Here is a 15,083-nt window from a genome sequence, read left to right as displayed (position 1 = left end):
TGGCCTGCTGTGTTCATCCAGCTCTGTGCCTTGTTAACTCAGTTATATGGCTGCCTTTGGCACTGATACAGGCAGAGAAAACCTTGCAGACTTGCTGTTGGGTGCTGTTGTATGGGGCTCTGGTCCCAATCGCTGGTGGTTGAAGTAGTTGTTTGCCATGATCCTCTTTCTATTTTAATCTTTTATGGAATATAAATATTTCCGTGAAAATCAGCATTTGCTACCCAGCCCTAAGCGCCCTTTAACTGAGAACTGTTGAGATTCAACCATATTGCTGTCGGTCAGGAGTCACATGTAGCTCAGATCAGGGTAAGGATGTAAAATTTCCTTCCCTAAAGGACTTTAGTGAACTGGATGAATTTTGAAATCCAGTAGTGATTAGTTTCATAATCACCACTACTAGGGTTAGCTCTACACTTTGAATTGATTAACGAATTGCATTTTAGATTCCACCAGCTACTATGATAGGATTTCACTAATTAGGCAGAATTACAACGTTTTCTCATGACATCATGGAACAATGTCTTTGGGTGGAGAAATAATGTCATTGCATTAGATTATATGGAGCTAAGTCAACTCCAATAATAACTCTTTGATAACCATTACCTTGCCTCTCTGAAGTGTCAGCATGTCAAGGTATACTGGAAATGGGCAGGGAAATCTCAGTTACCATCCTTTTAAAAGCTTTGACAAGGCTCTTACTGAACCTATTGATTGTAACTGTTTCATGGGGATGAGGGATCTATCAATCCTGGCAGGCTTATGTTGGGCCGAGCAGCCGTCTCTGACCCCAAATTTGTCTCCCCTAATGTTGATGGTATTTTTAGGCCCTGTCTGTCTACCAGTCTAGTCAAGATCTGAAAATATTGTTTAATAAACTTGTTCAGAGATGGTATTACACACAACTTGAGCAGGTGGGATTTGAACCTGGGCCACCAGCTCACAGGTAGGGACACTACCACGGAGGCACAGGAGCCTCTTTTCAAGGCCTGCACATTTAATGATGATCATTGCGACATGGAAGTTAATGAGAAAGCCAATAATGACTGAAAAGACTGAGCACTTGAGGAAATTTGAGCTCACAACAAATCCTTGTTGGCTCATGGCTAACGCAACCTAATAGGTTTTTTTTGTGTAGCCATATCTAAAGTGGTAGACTGAAAACGCTAGAAATTCTCAGCTGGTCCTTGATGAAGGGTCTAGGCCCAAAACGTCAACCTTTCTGCTCCTGTGATGCTGCTTGGCCTGCAGTGTTCATCCAGCTCTGCACCTTGTTGTCTCAGTTTATTGAGTTAGTTTCACCATTCAATGAAATCATGGCTGATCTAATGATCTTACTTCATCCCCATAACCCTTGATTCTTTTACTGATCAAAAATATATATAGCTCAGCCTTGACAATAATTAATGATCCAGCCTTGACAGCCTATCTGTAGTAAATAATTCCATAGATGCATTACCCTCAGAAAGGAATTTTCTTCTCCTCCATTTTAAATGTGCAACCCCCTATTCTGTGATTATGCACTCTGGTCCTCCATTCTCCAACAAGGGGAAACATCCTTCCCATAGCTACCCTATCAAGTTTCCTTAGAATCTTGTTAATTTCTAAAGTCATCTTTCATTCTTCTAATTTCCAATGAGCACCAGCTCAACCTCTCTTTGTAAGACAGTTCCTCCATATTAGATCAGTCTAGTGAACTTCTGGACCATCTCTAATGTCAAGATATCTTTTCTTAGATAAGGGCACAAAAATATTTAGTTTTCTGGCTGAGGTATGACTAGTCATTTGTAGAGTGTAAGCAAGACAATCATACTTTTACACACCATTCCATTTGCCTTCCCTATTACTTGCTGAAACTAGATGCTAAATTTTTGAGATTCATGCACAAGGGCTCCAAAATGCCTCTGTGCTGTAGATGTCTGCAGTCTTTTTTTCAATTTGTGATGTTCAGCTCCTCTCTCCTTCTGCCAAAATGCATAACTTCACATTGTATCACATGATATTCTATTTGCCAACTGTTTTCCCCACTGGCTTTATCTGTGTATATCCTTCTGCAGACTGTCATCGCCTCTCTCTGTATTTTTCCATCATCTGTAAACTTGGCTGTAGTACACTCATTTTCCACGTCCAAACTATTAATTTAGATCTTCAATATTTGTGGCCCAGAGCTGATCCTTGCAGCCACCACTAGTTACAGACTGCTACCTTGAAAATGCCCTCCTTATCACAGCTCATTTTTTACCATTAGTTAGCCAATCCTCTTTCTATGCTAATATACTACATCCAACATCATTGATTTTTTTAATCCTAATAAGTAGCCTAATGTGTAATATTTTATCAAATGCCTTTTGAATATCCAAATATATAACATCCACTATTACCTCTTTATCTTTCCTGCTTGTTACCTCCACAAAGATTTCTATTAAATTTTTTAGGCATGATATTTCTTTCATGAAGCAATGCTGACTTTGAAATGCTCTGTTACTGATCTTTAATATTAGATTCTAACATTTTCCCAATAACAGAGGTTATGTTAATTGACCTAGATTTCACTGTTTTTAGTTTCCCTTCCTTTCTGAATAAAGTGTTACATTGGAAGTTTTCCAATCATCTGAGATTTTTCCAGAATCTAAGGATTCTTGGAAAATTTATTACCAGTGGGTATACTATCTCTGAAGTTATTTCTTTTATTATCCTAGGATGGAATACAACAGGTCTAGGGGACTTATGATCTTTAGCCCCATTAGTTTCCCTAGTATTTCTTTTGCTAGTGACAGGTATTGTATTTATTTTTTCTCCTCCTTTTTGCCCTTGATTGTTTAGTATTTTTGGAATGCTGTCAAAGTTTCCTACTGTGAAGACTGACGTTAAATATTAATTCAACTTCCCTAGTGTTTCCTGCTTCTACATTCTCATGACCCCAGCCTTGTTCCCTGACAGCCCTCTGCTAACTTTGGCTTCTCTTTCTTTTTATGTATTGAAAGAAGCTCTTGCTGTTCCTCGTAACATTAATTGCATGTTTGCTGACAGGTCCACTCATCCAAGTTGAATGACCTACGAATTTTTATCATTTTGGCTCTGATTTGCTGGCAATGATAAGAATCATAGCCCTGCAATAAGATGCTGCATTTAGGAAGGGTCAGGGACAAATGAAATATCAAATTTTGTCAATAAAGTTCTGTCCTTAACAGATCCCATTAAAGAATTCTTTTTTTAATGCAACTTACTTTAATATCAAAGCTCCAAATATATTTCATATCTAGCCATGCTGTAATGTTTTGCTATGAATTATAACTTTACAATAGCATGCTTTCTACTCACAAGGTATTACATTATTATTATTGTTTCTCAGGACTCTGCAATTAAACTGGATGATCCAGTCCAACCCGTTCCTAAAAGTAATAGTTTTGATATGATCTACAAAATAGAGGACGTTCCTCCCTGGTACCTTTGCATTTTGCTTGGATTTCAGGTATTTGCTCTATTTTTTTGCTTGCTCGTGTAATTTTTTTTTATTGCAGAATGCATAAGCACAGTACAATTTTATAAGAGTAGAATACAATCGCTTTTATTGTCACGTGCACTCGAATGAGTGCAGTGAAAAATTTGTAATATTGCCTCTTGATGCCAATATAGGTACAGGGTATTTTAAGAAACTTTAAGTATTGTTACAGAATTGAAATAGTAAAAAAAAGACTAGCATGGGAATACAGATTTTAAAAGTCCAGAATGACACTAAAAAGTGTCCTCAAAGTATTCATGTTATAGTCCTTTTTCACTGAGTTGGTGCCCACTGGGCTTCAGACCACGAGGCCTCGACATGCTGGCCTCCATCCAGGACTCATCCTCCTGGCCGCCTGGGCTCGCACTGCTCCTGCTCCGGGCTCCAGCTGCGACTTGTGTCCCAGCTCAGCCTGCGCTTGCTCTGCTCCTGCTGCAGCCGCGGCTCATTTCCGGGATTTGGCCTGCGCTCGCTCTGCTCCTGTTCCGGCCGCGGCTCGCTTCCAGGCCTCGGTCCCTCCGGCTGCGACTTGTCTCCCGTACCAGGCTGGTCTTGGACTCCATTCTCCATTTCCCCCAGATAGGGTACTTTAAGAAGTTAAAAGTTGGGAGTGGGGGCAGGTGGGGAAGAAAAATTGCAGCAACAGGAAAAAAGAGAAAGCAAGAGGAAAAGGAGCTGGTGAGCAGAAGAGCTCCAGCTGGAGGGTCTTACTCTGCTGCCATCTTAAACATGTTTTTAGTTGTTTAACAAAATACTCCTACTTCTTTGTTATAAGAAGCTCAGGAATCACTTTACACAAAAAAACAGGAATTGCTGGAGAAATACAGCAGTCTTGGCAGCATCCATGGAGAGAAAGCAGAGCCAACCTTTCAGGTCCAGTGACCCAAATCCTCTTATATCTACGTCTCTAGATAGTGTTTTAAATGCTGCCTATGGCCCGTTATGCTTGTTTTAGAATATCCATATTTTTGTCAGTGGAAATGCACTTCATATAATTTCTGCCATTGAAATCTTATGAAAAATTCAGCAAAGAGTTTTCGTTTTATTTAAAGTTACACAAGCTATCCCCCTACTGGATTTGTCTTTTCAGTCAGGTGAGACTTCTGTGAATATTCTCCAGCTTATTTCATTGCCTGATATTTTTATCAGGAAATAGCCGTGCTAGAAGCTTTTGCTGAAGAATTCTCAAAATATTGACAGAATTAAACTATTTTTCTCCTGTGGATGTTATATCCCTGGCATCATCTGTCTGTGAGGACAGAAGGTGGAAGTAATTCTGCCCTGATACAGCAAGCATTTAAAATTCTTAGATTTCTGAGATGTTGGTATTACATGCCAACATACCACCCATCGAGCAGGAGGTTGAGGGTTAACGTGAATTCCAACGGCTTCGTCACCTTGAGCAAACCCTTGGGGATAGATGGTGATTTGAGGTGAGCTGGCATATCAAAAGGGATATTGGAAGCAAATTCATTTAGCCTCATCTACTTGTAGATTTTGCATGGTACTGAGATCCTTGGCAGCCGGCTTTCCTTTCAACTGAGCATATGTCATATTTCGGTAGCAAGAAGGAACTATTGGCAGCTGTCACACCTTTGCTTGAATCACCATACTTAAGGGAAGCATTGCAAAAATTCCTGGGTGTGTTTCTGAATTTTTATAGCTTCTATCTCAATTACTTTCATTAATATGTTGTTACAATCAGCTGAGGAGGGATGAAATTGCTTTTCTATTTGCGACCTCCCTGGTTAGATGCAACAATGATCAATGGGCTGATTCTGCCACAATTCTGGCTAAGTGGGAGTTGCATTTTTTTTTGTGGGGGTGTGTGGTTTGCTTGCCATGTGACCAACCAAGTTTTCTTGCAATACAAAATAAAGACCTGCTATTTTTTGGCTGAGAGAGCAAAGTGCCACACAAAATCAGTACAAGGCAGGGATATTGTGAGCATCTGGAAAGACTCAGTGGGTCAATGCTATGACAGCAAGTGGGGAGCTGAGCTGTTACCTGGTCCAGTCCATTACCTGTGTGCATGTCCTTGTGCACACCATGTCCTTGCTGCGGCATTACGAGCAGTCCCTGATTCTGAATGGGTTCTGTTCTTGAGTATGTATGCAAATCAGAACACAATGCAGGACAATATAAAATAGCCATTTGTGAGTACAGGAACGGTTTGCACCTTGGATCTGTAAAATTACATCCCTGTATGGGATCATGTTCATAAGTCAGACATTTGTAAATTGGGGACCTTCTGTAGTTACCATTCTAGCATTGAAGTGCAAATGTGCACTATAAATGGATCGGGTATGTGCCATGAGGTTTCTTAGAAGCTGGCACATACAGGTGCCAATGATTGACAGTGTGGATTGTATATGGCTGGTGACCTTGAAGTGTTGGTGCCTGGTGTCCAACATGGAGGTCTTTCAGAGCAATCGGCATGCTGAAGTTGCCAGGTACCCGCTGTGGTTTCTGTCGTGATTTCTCAATGTCATGCTTGTTTAACTCATTTGGTAAGACGAGAAGCTGAATATTAATGAGTTCAAATGTGTCGTTAAGACATTTAACAATTTATAATCCCCGTCAATAGGCAACTCACCACTGCCTAGTGAAAAACTTGCCATGCCACTCGCCAAAAGCATAAAAGATGACATGAGACAGTCACAATGTCAAGAGAAGCCTTCCCAAAATTCTTGTGGTTCCGCCATAAATCTCATTCTAGTTCACATGAATCAGAACCCTATAAAATTCCTTCCTATATTCCTTTTACAGCATGTAGCTGGACTATTCCCTAATTAAAACATAGTTACCTTTTTTTTAATCAGAATGATGAGCCAATGAATAGGCTTTCTAAAGTGAAAACACCATTTTAGTACTGTTGGTGATAAACCAACAGGTAGAAATAATAAAGATGAAATAGCAAGCAAAGTTAAAAAGGTTAGTGTCCATGGTGTTTCAGTGGTTAGCACTGCTGCCTCAGCACCAGGGATCTGGGTTTGATTCTATCCTTGGGTGACTGTGTGGAGTCTGCACATTCTCCCTGTGTCTGCTTGGGTTTCCTTCCATAGACCAAAGACATGCAAGTTAGGGGGAATTAGCCATGTTAACTTGCCCATAGTATCCAGAAATGTGCAGGCTAGATGGATTAGCCATGGCAAATGCAGTGTTACAGGGTTATAGGGTAGGGAGGTGGGTCTGGGAGGGATGCTGTTCAGAGGGTTGATGTGGACTTGATGGGCTGCTTCCACACTGTATTGATTCTATGAATGGAAGGAATGTACAGTTTAAGGTCCTGAGGTGTTTATGAGGTAGAGACCATGGCTGTTCAGTTGGTATCTTAAATATTGCAGATATCCCTTTTTTCAAGCCCTTGTTCTGATGTTTTTCTCCAGTCAGTACAGTGCTTTTCCTGTTTAAAGCAGAGACCACTGATTCTTGTTCCCTTACTTGTTCTAGTGACAAAAATCCATCTCTCCCATTCTACCACAAGCTTTTTTTAATACAAGTGTTTTTTATTTCCATCCGATCAGCAGAATTTTGTTATTGTTTGCTAATTGTAGACAAAGTTTAGTCTCCAATATGTGAAAATCCCCATAAAAATATAATTGTATAGGATTAAACAGCCATTTTGCACCTTGGGATAAATTAATATAGACTTAATTTTACAAACGTATGCTGAGGGAAACTCTTTGTAAACTCTACTAAGATTTCTGCCTCGTACAGTCTCATTGACAATTTATGGTCTTAATGATCATATTTTATTCAATATCTTTACAGTTCTCTTGACATTGGCCATCTTAGCACTTACATCATACATTCATACCAATATGTCCTATGCATGCTCTGAAAGTATCTTTTTTATTCTCATTAGTTGTGGAACATTTGCCATCACTGTAAAGCTAATGATGTCTCCTCCTTATTTTCTTGTCACTCTAAGACTGCTAATTCAAGCTGTCATGGTCATCAAGCTTTTCAACTTGCATTCTTAACCATTTCAATGGGAACCTAGCTGCACATGGCATCATGCCAATGATGATTAGACAGAGTGCTCATAGCTTTTGAATAGACAAAAGTAGTCATCTGTATATATTTTAATTGTCAATCTTAATCCAGTGTCTCCTTTCAGTGTAAATCAAAATGGGAGAATCAAGCCTTTTCATGCCTGACTGAATTGAATATTTTCACTGCCTTACAATAAAAATATTAATTTCAGTTCACATGGTTTTATGTACTTTATGTTGATTTCATTAACCTTTTTGTGTGATTGGATGATTGTTGTCACCATTATAAGTTAATGTTTTGTCCCTTTTTCTTTTAAAACATTTGTGTCTATGAAAGTTCCAAGTGCTAAAATCAGACAATGGTATTTGAAAATTAGTGGACAATATATTATCATCCTGATGACAATCTGAAGTAATTTTATTCATTCAATCACAAGGGTGAAACATAAGTATATTTAACTTCTTTGAAATTTTGGTTTTCCAGCACTATTTGACTTGCTTTAGTGGGACCATAGCTGTACCTTTCCTTCTGGCTGAAGCACTCTGTGTTGCAAAAGATCAGCACACTGTTAGTCAACTGATTGGTACTATCTTCACATGTGTAGGAATTACAACTCTTATTCAGACAACATTTGGATGCAGGTTTGTAACATTCACAATTATATGTATAATATAATTTCTTAGTTTCTTTTAAGATCTGAATGCTTGCATTCCACTATCTGTTAATTTATAAAATTAGAGAAAGTTACTGAAAGAATACATTTTTAGCCGATATTTAAGCAATAATATACTTGGATTCTTGAGGATCATATTAATTATGAGACACAGGTTTTAAGACGTTTTTGGAGTTGCTTTTCGTTAATAACCACTCAGCAACATACATTTTGTTCTCCTATTTGTTTGACAATTCGATGTTTTGTGTTGGCAATGGTTGACTGCTGCAGAATCTTGTCAATGTTTTTAGATTTTCCTGTCTAACAAATCTTTTAAGAATGAGTTTGCATTCAGGTTAGACTTTCTGGATGTCCTGTAGCATTGTACAAACAAAACATTACTTTTCAATTGTAGTCAGTGCTTTTTTGAGTGTGTTGACAGGAGGCTCATGATTTTCTGGTCAATGTTCTTTCCTTTTAATTAGCGCTGCTAAAAGTCAGTTGGACATCCATTTATTGTTTCTGTAGACCTACATCGCCGGTTTGGCAGTTCTATCACAATCCCAGAGGAGACTACCAAATTTAAATTATGATCCTGCTGTGGACCAGTCACTTTTTTTTTCATGTCCGCAAACTGTGAAAACCCACAAAATCCTAAGATTATAAAGACCTAAGATTCCAAGGTTTTGTACAAACAGCAAGAAACTTTGTATCGCTGTTCTAACTTTACAATATCCATGCAATTTATTTTCAACATCCAAAATTAGCTAAAGGTAAAATCTGTGACAGACACATTTGTTGTTCAGCACTCCACTGAGCAAATCAAATCGCTGATATAGTCAAGGGTTGTTCAGCAATCCCTACCGTCTACATCAAACATTAATGACATTGTATCATTTAATCTCATACAAAACGTACATCTTCGACAACCCACATTTTCTCTTGCTCAAATCTAGTATTTTCAATATCTAAAATTCCCTGACCCCGATGTAATTACTTACCCCATTTTAAGTCTTTTGAATATTTTAAATGAAACCCATTATTTAGACTGTAGCTTTGTTTTTCTTTGTGTCTTCATACAGTATCTGACCAATTGCAGGCATCAGACAAAAAGAAAGAGCAGTTATACACCAATAAATACAAAGAAACACAGCCAATTTGAAGAGTGTTTTGTGAAGTATTGTACTTAAAGATTTGTTTTCTCAGTTGTTGCTTGACCAAAGGAAATATAAATGTCAGCTGAGTTAGTAATTGCAACAATTCCCCTTGGAGTGATGTAAGAAAGACCAAGAGCGAAAGAGCAAGTAAGAAAAAGCAAAGGGCATGGTGGCTCAGTGGTTAGCACTGCTGCCTCACAGCTCCAGGGACCTGGGCTCAATTCCAGCCTTGGGCAACTGTCTGTGTGGAGTCTGCACATTCTCCCTGTGTCTGCATGGGTTTCCTCCAGGTGTACCAGTTTCCTCCCACAGTCCAAAGATGTGCAAGTTCAGGGGATTGGCCGTGCTAAATTGCCCATAGGGATGTGTAGATTAGGTGGGTTATAGGGGGATGGGTCTGGGTGGGATGCTCTGAGGTTCAGTGTGGACTTGTTGGGCCAAAGGACCTGTTTCCATGCTGTAGGAATTTGATGATTCTAAAAAGAAAAGTCTGCATCTATATTGCTTTTCCTGCTCCAAGTGCAGCATTTTTTGTTATTACACCATCATTCCCAATGATCTCCATCTCATTGTCGCCTGCATCTGCCCCCATGCACTTATTGAGATAGCTTAGGCACCTCGAACTTTGATTGCAGATGGTTAGAGAAATTAAGGCTTTAAGCACTAAATTAAATCTGAAAGAACTGATACATCTGCGGTACCCAAATTAGAATCATTTTTTTTCTTATCATTAATCATGATATCTGCATACCAAAAATCATCCTGTACATCTAACACTAACCCACTAACAAAAAAGAATAACTTTATCTTTTCCATGCAACATTACTTTGTGGATAGTTGAAGATTGAACAGATCTGTTGTTAATATTTTGTCTCAGATGAAATGTCCTCCTCCTTCTACTGCTTCAGCAAACTGCATTTGAAAACAGGCTTTCTTTAGGCATGCAGGAAACTTATGGAATCCTGATTTGCAGCTTCCCTGAAATTATTGATTCTCTTGTAGCTAGTGACTCAGACAAATTAAAATTATGTCCAAATGTCTCATTACCACTTACATTCTTTCTTACAATTCACATTCGCATTATTTTTTTCGTAACAAATATGTGATGCTTAGGATTGACTTTTGTAGCCACTAAACTTTAAAGCAATATTGGGATTAGTTGCAAAGTATAGTAGCATTCTGATGATGCCTATACAGCAACAGTGTAGCTATGTTTTGTGCTCTAGCACAATGAGTTTTACGTAGCAAGACAAAAAGCCTCATTGGTACTTATCAGTTTATTTCATTTACCACCACATTATACAAGCATCACATGCAACAATGCAGAATCAGGTTTTTATTGAGACTTTGCAGTATATTATCCAATAGTTGGAGTACATTGGGCTTTACTAAAATAACCACAATACAATATGAATATTTTTGGTTTATGATCTCACGTGTATTGATTCCCAAAGGGATCTCAACACACCCCTCAATCCCTTGTGTGCACGATACATATTTTTGTTCACTTTCAACCAGTATACTAATTCTATCTTTCTTCTCGACCCCTCAAGCACGCTACCACTGGATCTTAATATACCTATGAAACATGAAATGACATCAGAGTAACAAGATGGTGCTAACAAATATATACATAATGTTTGATTATTTTCTAGCCATTCTGCTACACTGTTCACACAACCCTCTAAAGCTTCATGGTTGTACTATCCTCTCAAACACTTGAGAATCATTTTATTATGATAGATACAAGTAACCGGATTAATATCTTCCAGATAGTAGAGTGGATGTTTGAATATCACTTTTCCTCCAGCCTCTTAACCTGCAGAAGTCCATGCCTTCAACTCATTTCCACAATTTATCCCAAACTCAGCAACAAGCTGATACAATTCATGACACAGAATTTAATTAGGCCCATGGGATCAGACTCTTAAAATTGTTGTGATGCAGTTGGAGGCTATTTTACCACACGTCTGTGCAGAATCTGAGTATTCAAACTTCATGTCAATCTCTTGCCTTTTCCCTGTAACTCTGCACATTGTTGCTATTTAAATAATCATCCAATACCTCTTCATTGCCTCAACTGAATCTGCCTCCACCAGACTTACAGGCCATTGCAAAACGCTTGAAAACCATGCCTCTTTGTTCTTGATCTGCTCATGGTGAGAACAGTTTCTCTGGATCAACTCTGTCCATAATTTTGAAATTTTCCATTTAACTCACCTTTTAGCCTTCCTCTCTCCAAGGAATTCTACTTTTCCACTCTTTCCCCATAACTGAAATGTCTCATCCCTGGAACAATTTTAATAACGTTCTTTTGCACTCTTTCCAATACAATCACATCCTTATAGTGTAGTGTCCAGAATGGTATTCAATACTCCAGCTGAGGTCTAAACAGTGTTTCATGTAAGCTCATCATATCTTCCCTGTTCATGAATTCTATGCCACTATTTATGGAGCCTAGAATACAGCTCTCCTTATCTGTCTTTCAATGATTTGTGTACATATATACCAAGGTCTCTCTACTCTTGCCTTTTACCCTTTTAGAATAGTGCCCTTTCATTAGAACAAAAACAGAACTTGCTGGAGAAAGTGAGCAGGTCAGTCAGCACCAGTGGAAGGAAAGGAGATTTAACATTTCTGGTCCAATAACCCTTCTTCAGAAGGTTCTCTGCTTTCTCTTCACAGATGTTGCCAGGACAACTGACTTTCTCCAGGAATTTCTGTTTTTATTTCAGATTTCCATCATCCACAGTTCCTTGTTTTGTTTTATCCTTTCATAATATAGTGTCTCTTCATGTTCTTTGCACCAAAGAGCATTTCCTCAGACATCTCCATATTGAACTACTTCTGCCACCTATCAACCCAATGTAGCAATGTCTCAATATTCTTCAAGTTCTACCTTGTCCTTAAAGTCTACAATCCTCTCAAGTACTTATAATGCTTGCAAACTCGCTCACCATGATTTAGATCATTTAATCTTTTCATGAAAAGCAAGTGTTCCAATACTGACCCCTGGGGTATTCTACTACAAACTTTACTACAACTTGAAAAATACCCATGAAGCATTACTCTGTTGCCTATCCTGCAGACAATTTTGTATCCACTTTGCTACTGTTCCTTTTATTTCATGACTTTTCCCAAATTGGTGTGTGGCACTGTATTGAATATCTTTTGCAAGTCCATGAATACCACATCAACAGCCTTTCCCATAGTAATCCTCCCTGTTTTTTGAGGAGGTAACACAGAAAAATTAGTTAGAAATGATTTTCCCTAAACAATTCCATGCAGAGTCTTTTGAAACAAATCACATTTTTCCATGTGATTACTAATAATATCCTAAATAACTATCATGAGGCAGGGGATTTGTGAGTAGACTACTTGTCACATTATGGACTCCATGCAATTCTCCCAATTGCAAAGTAGAGGATGGCCTTCTTAACCAGGTGCCAATTGTGGCCTTCAAGTGGTCAAATAGGGCCTCCTCTGGCATTCTACTTGTGTCACAGGGGAAAATCGCCCAATTAAAGCTTGTGGCATATCTCTGGTCCCAGATAAAATGTAGGGACTTCGAAATGGGCATCCCATGGCCAATGGAGAGTCATCTCAGCAGAAATACACCTTGGCAAGATGGACTGCACTTAATTGGTTGCAGGACAGCTTCAATGTTGCTGTTCCGCTTGAAAATCTAACAATCTTACTTGTTTGTAGAGCCACTGTTGGGATTCTGAACTTCTATTCTCTGATTTGGCTGATAGTTCTTGGAGGTGAGATCTCTACTCTTAAAAGGGACAGCCCTGACATCAGGTAGATAATTGCCACAGATTTGAGCTGGAGGTCTCAGAAATGAGCTGAGGCAGGGATTCTCCGTGGCTTTCTGGCCTCTCATATAGGTGACCGCCATGTGATTATGTTCAGCTTGTCAATAGGTACACAAATTGCCTGGAATATCATGGTATGCAGATAGCACACATTTTCATTTCCATAAAATATAACTGAAATTTTGGCCCTTTCGGGAAAAAAAATTATGCACCTTGTCTGATTATGCTAACTTTGCTAAATTTTCATTTGCCTAGGCTTCCCCTATTTCAAGCAAGTGCATTTGCCTTTCTTGTTCCTGCCAGAGCGATACTTGCCCTGGACAAATGGAAGTGTCCTACTGAAGGTACTTGAATCATATTTAAATGAATTATACAAGCAAAGCCTATATTTGAATATCATTTTTTATATTTCAGTCTAATCAATTAATATGATTTTTAACATGGACTTGACTTGTGTGCTATGACAATGCTTGATCTGAAATGAATCAGAAAATTCCTACAATGTGGAAGCAGGCCATTCAGCCCATTGAGTCCACACCAACCCTCTGAAGAGCATCGCACCCAGATACACCCCCTACCCTATCCCTGTAACTCTGCATTTCCCAAGGCTAATCCACCTAGCCTGTACCTCCCTGGACACTATGGGCAATTTAGCATGGCCAATCCACCTAATCTGCACATCTTTGGACTGTGGGAGGAAACTGGAGCACCCAGAGGAAACCCATGAAGACATGGGGAGAACGTGCAAACTCCACACAGACAGTCATAGAGATATACAGCATGGAAACAGACCCTCGGTCCAACTCGTCCATGCCAACCAGAATATCCTACATAGATCTAGTCCCATTGCCAGTATTTGGCCTATATCTCTCTGAATCCTGCCCATTCATATACCCATCCATTTGTAATTGTACCCGCATCTACCACTTCCTTTGGTAGCTCATTCCTACACGCATCATCCTCTGCGTGAAAATGTTGCCCCTTAGGCAGCTTTTATAACTTTCCCCTCTCATCTTAAACCTAGGCCCTCTGGTTTTGGACTTGCCCACCCTGAGGAAAAGACCTTGCCTATTTACCCTTTCTATGCCCCTCATGATTTTAGAAACGTCTATAAGGTCACCCCCTCAGCCTCCATTGCTCCAGGGAAAAAAAAAACCAGCCTATTCAACTTTTCTCTTGTAGCTCAAAACTTCCAACCATGGCAACATCCTCATAAATCTTTTCTGAACGCTTTCAAGTTTCACAACATCCTTCCTATAGGAGGGAAAGCAGAATTGCATGCAATACTCCAGAAGTGGCTGAACCGATGTCCTGTACAGTCACAACATGACCTCGCAACTCCTATACTCAATGCAATGACCAATAAAGGCAAGTGTACCAAATGCCTTCTTCACTATCCTATCTACCTGTGACTCCACTTTCAACTGTCCGAGGCTGGAATCAAACCCTGGTCGCTGCCACAATGAAGCGGCAGTGCTAACCACTGAGCCATTGTGCTGCCCCAAATATTAAATGCATTGTCAAAGATGGTCAGGACTTCAACACAATCAGTCACTACTTTCATGATAGAAATGTTCATATCTGATTTATTTTTGTGCATGTTTTTAATTTGATGGCACAAATCTCATTTCTAGGCTCCTGTTTATTTCTCCTTGACTGTACATTTAATCATTTTGTACCATTGTTACATCTCTTTGAATGAGGAACATTTGAATACGACGGCCTCACTGATTTGTAGCTGGCCAACTTCCATGTTACTCCCAAAACTTGCTATTGTAGTGCATCCAAACAATCCATTAAGTGAAAACTGAAAGAACTGCGGATGCTGTAAATCAGGAACAAAAACAGAAGTTGCTGGAAAAGCTCAGCAGGTCTGGCAACTGCTCACAACAGTTCTTATGAAGGGTTACCTGACCTGAAACATTAACTCTGATTTTGTTTTTCTTCTCAGATGC

The 15,083-nt window shown here is 39.2% G+C and overlaps 1 protein-coding gene across 1 annotated transcript in view; it reads left to right on the top strand.

Annotated features, from left to right (window-relative positions):
- The window catches only part of LOC109930332 (solute carrier family 23 member 1), a 107,895-nt gene that overhangs the window by 38,730 nt on the left and 54,082 nt on the right, over positions 1-15,083 (top strand). The window contains exons 3-5 of the mRNA XM_048603718.1: positions 3,353-3,472; positions 7,985-8,142; positions 13,384-13,472. Coding sequence (XP_048459675.1) covers positions 3,353-3,472; positions 7,985-8,142; positions 13,384-13,472 — 367 coding nt within the window. The remainder of the gene's footprint in view (positions 1-3,352; positions 3,473-7,984; positions 8,143-13,383; positions 13,473-15,083) is intronic.

The sequence above is a fragment of the Rhincodon typus genome, chromosome 12, assembly GCF_021869965.1.
Source record: "Rhincodon typus isolate 14 chromosome 12, sRhiTyp1.1, whole genome shotgun sequence".
Lineage (NCBI taxonomy): Eukaryota > Metazoa > Chordata > Chondrichthyes > Orectolobiformes > Rhincodontidae > Rhincodon > Rhincodon typus.
Note: the sequence above shows the minus strand (reverse complement) of the source record. Positions and strands in the feature narration are given on the sequence as shown.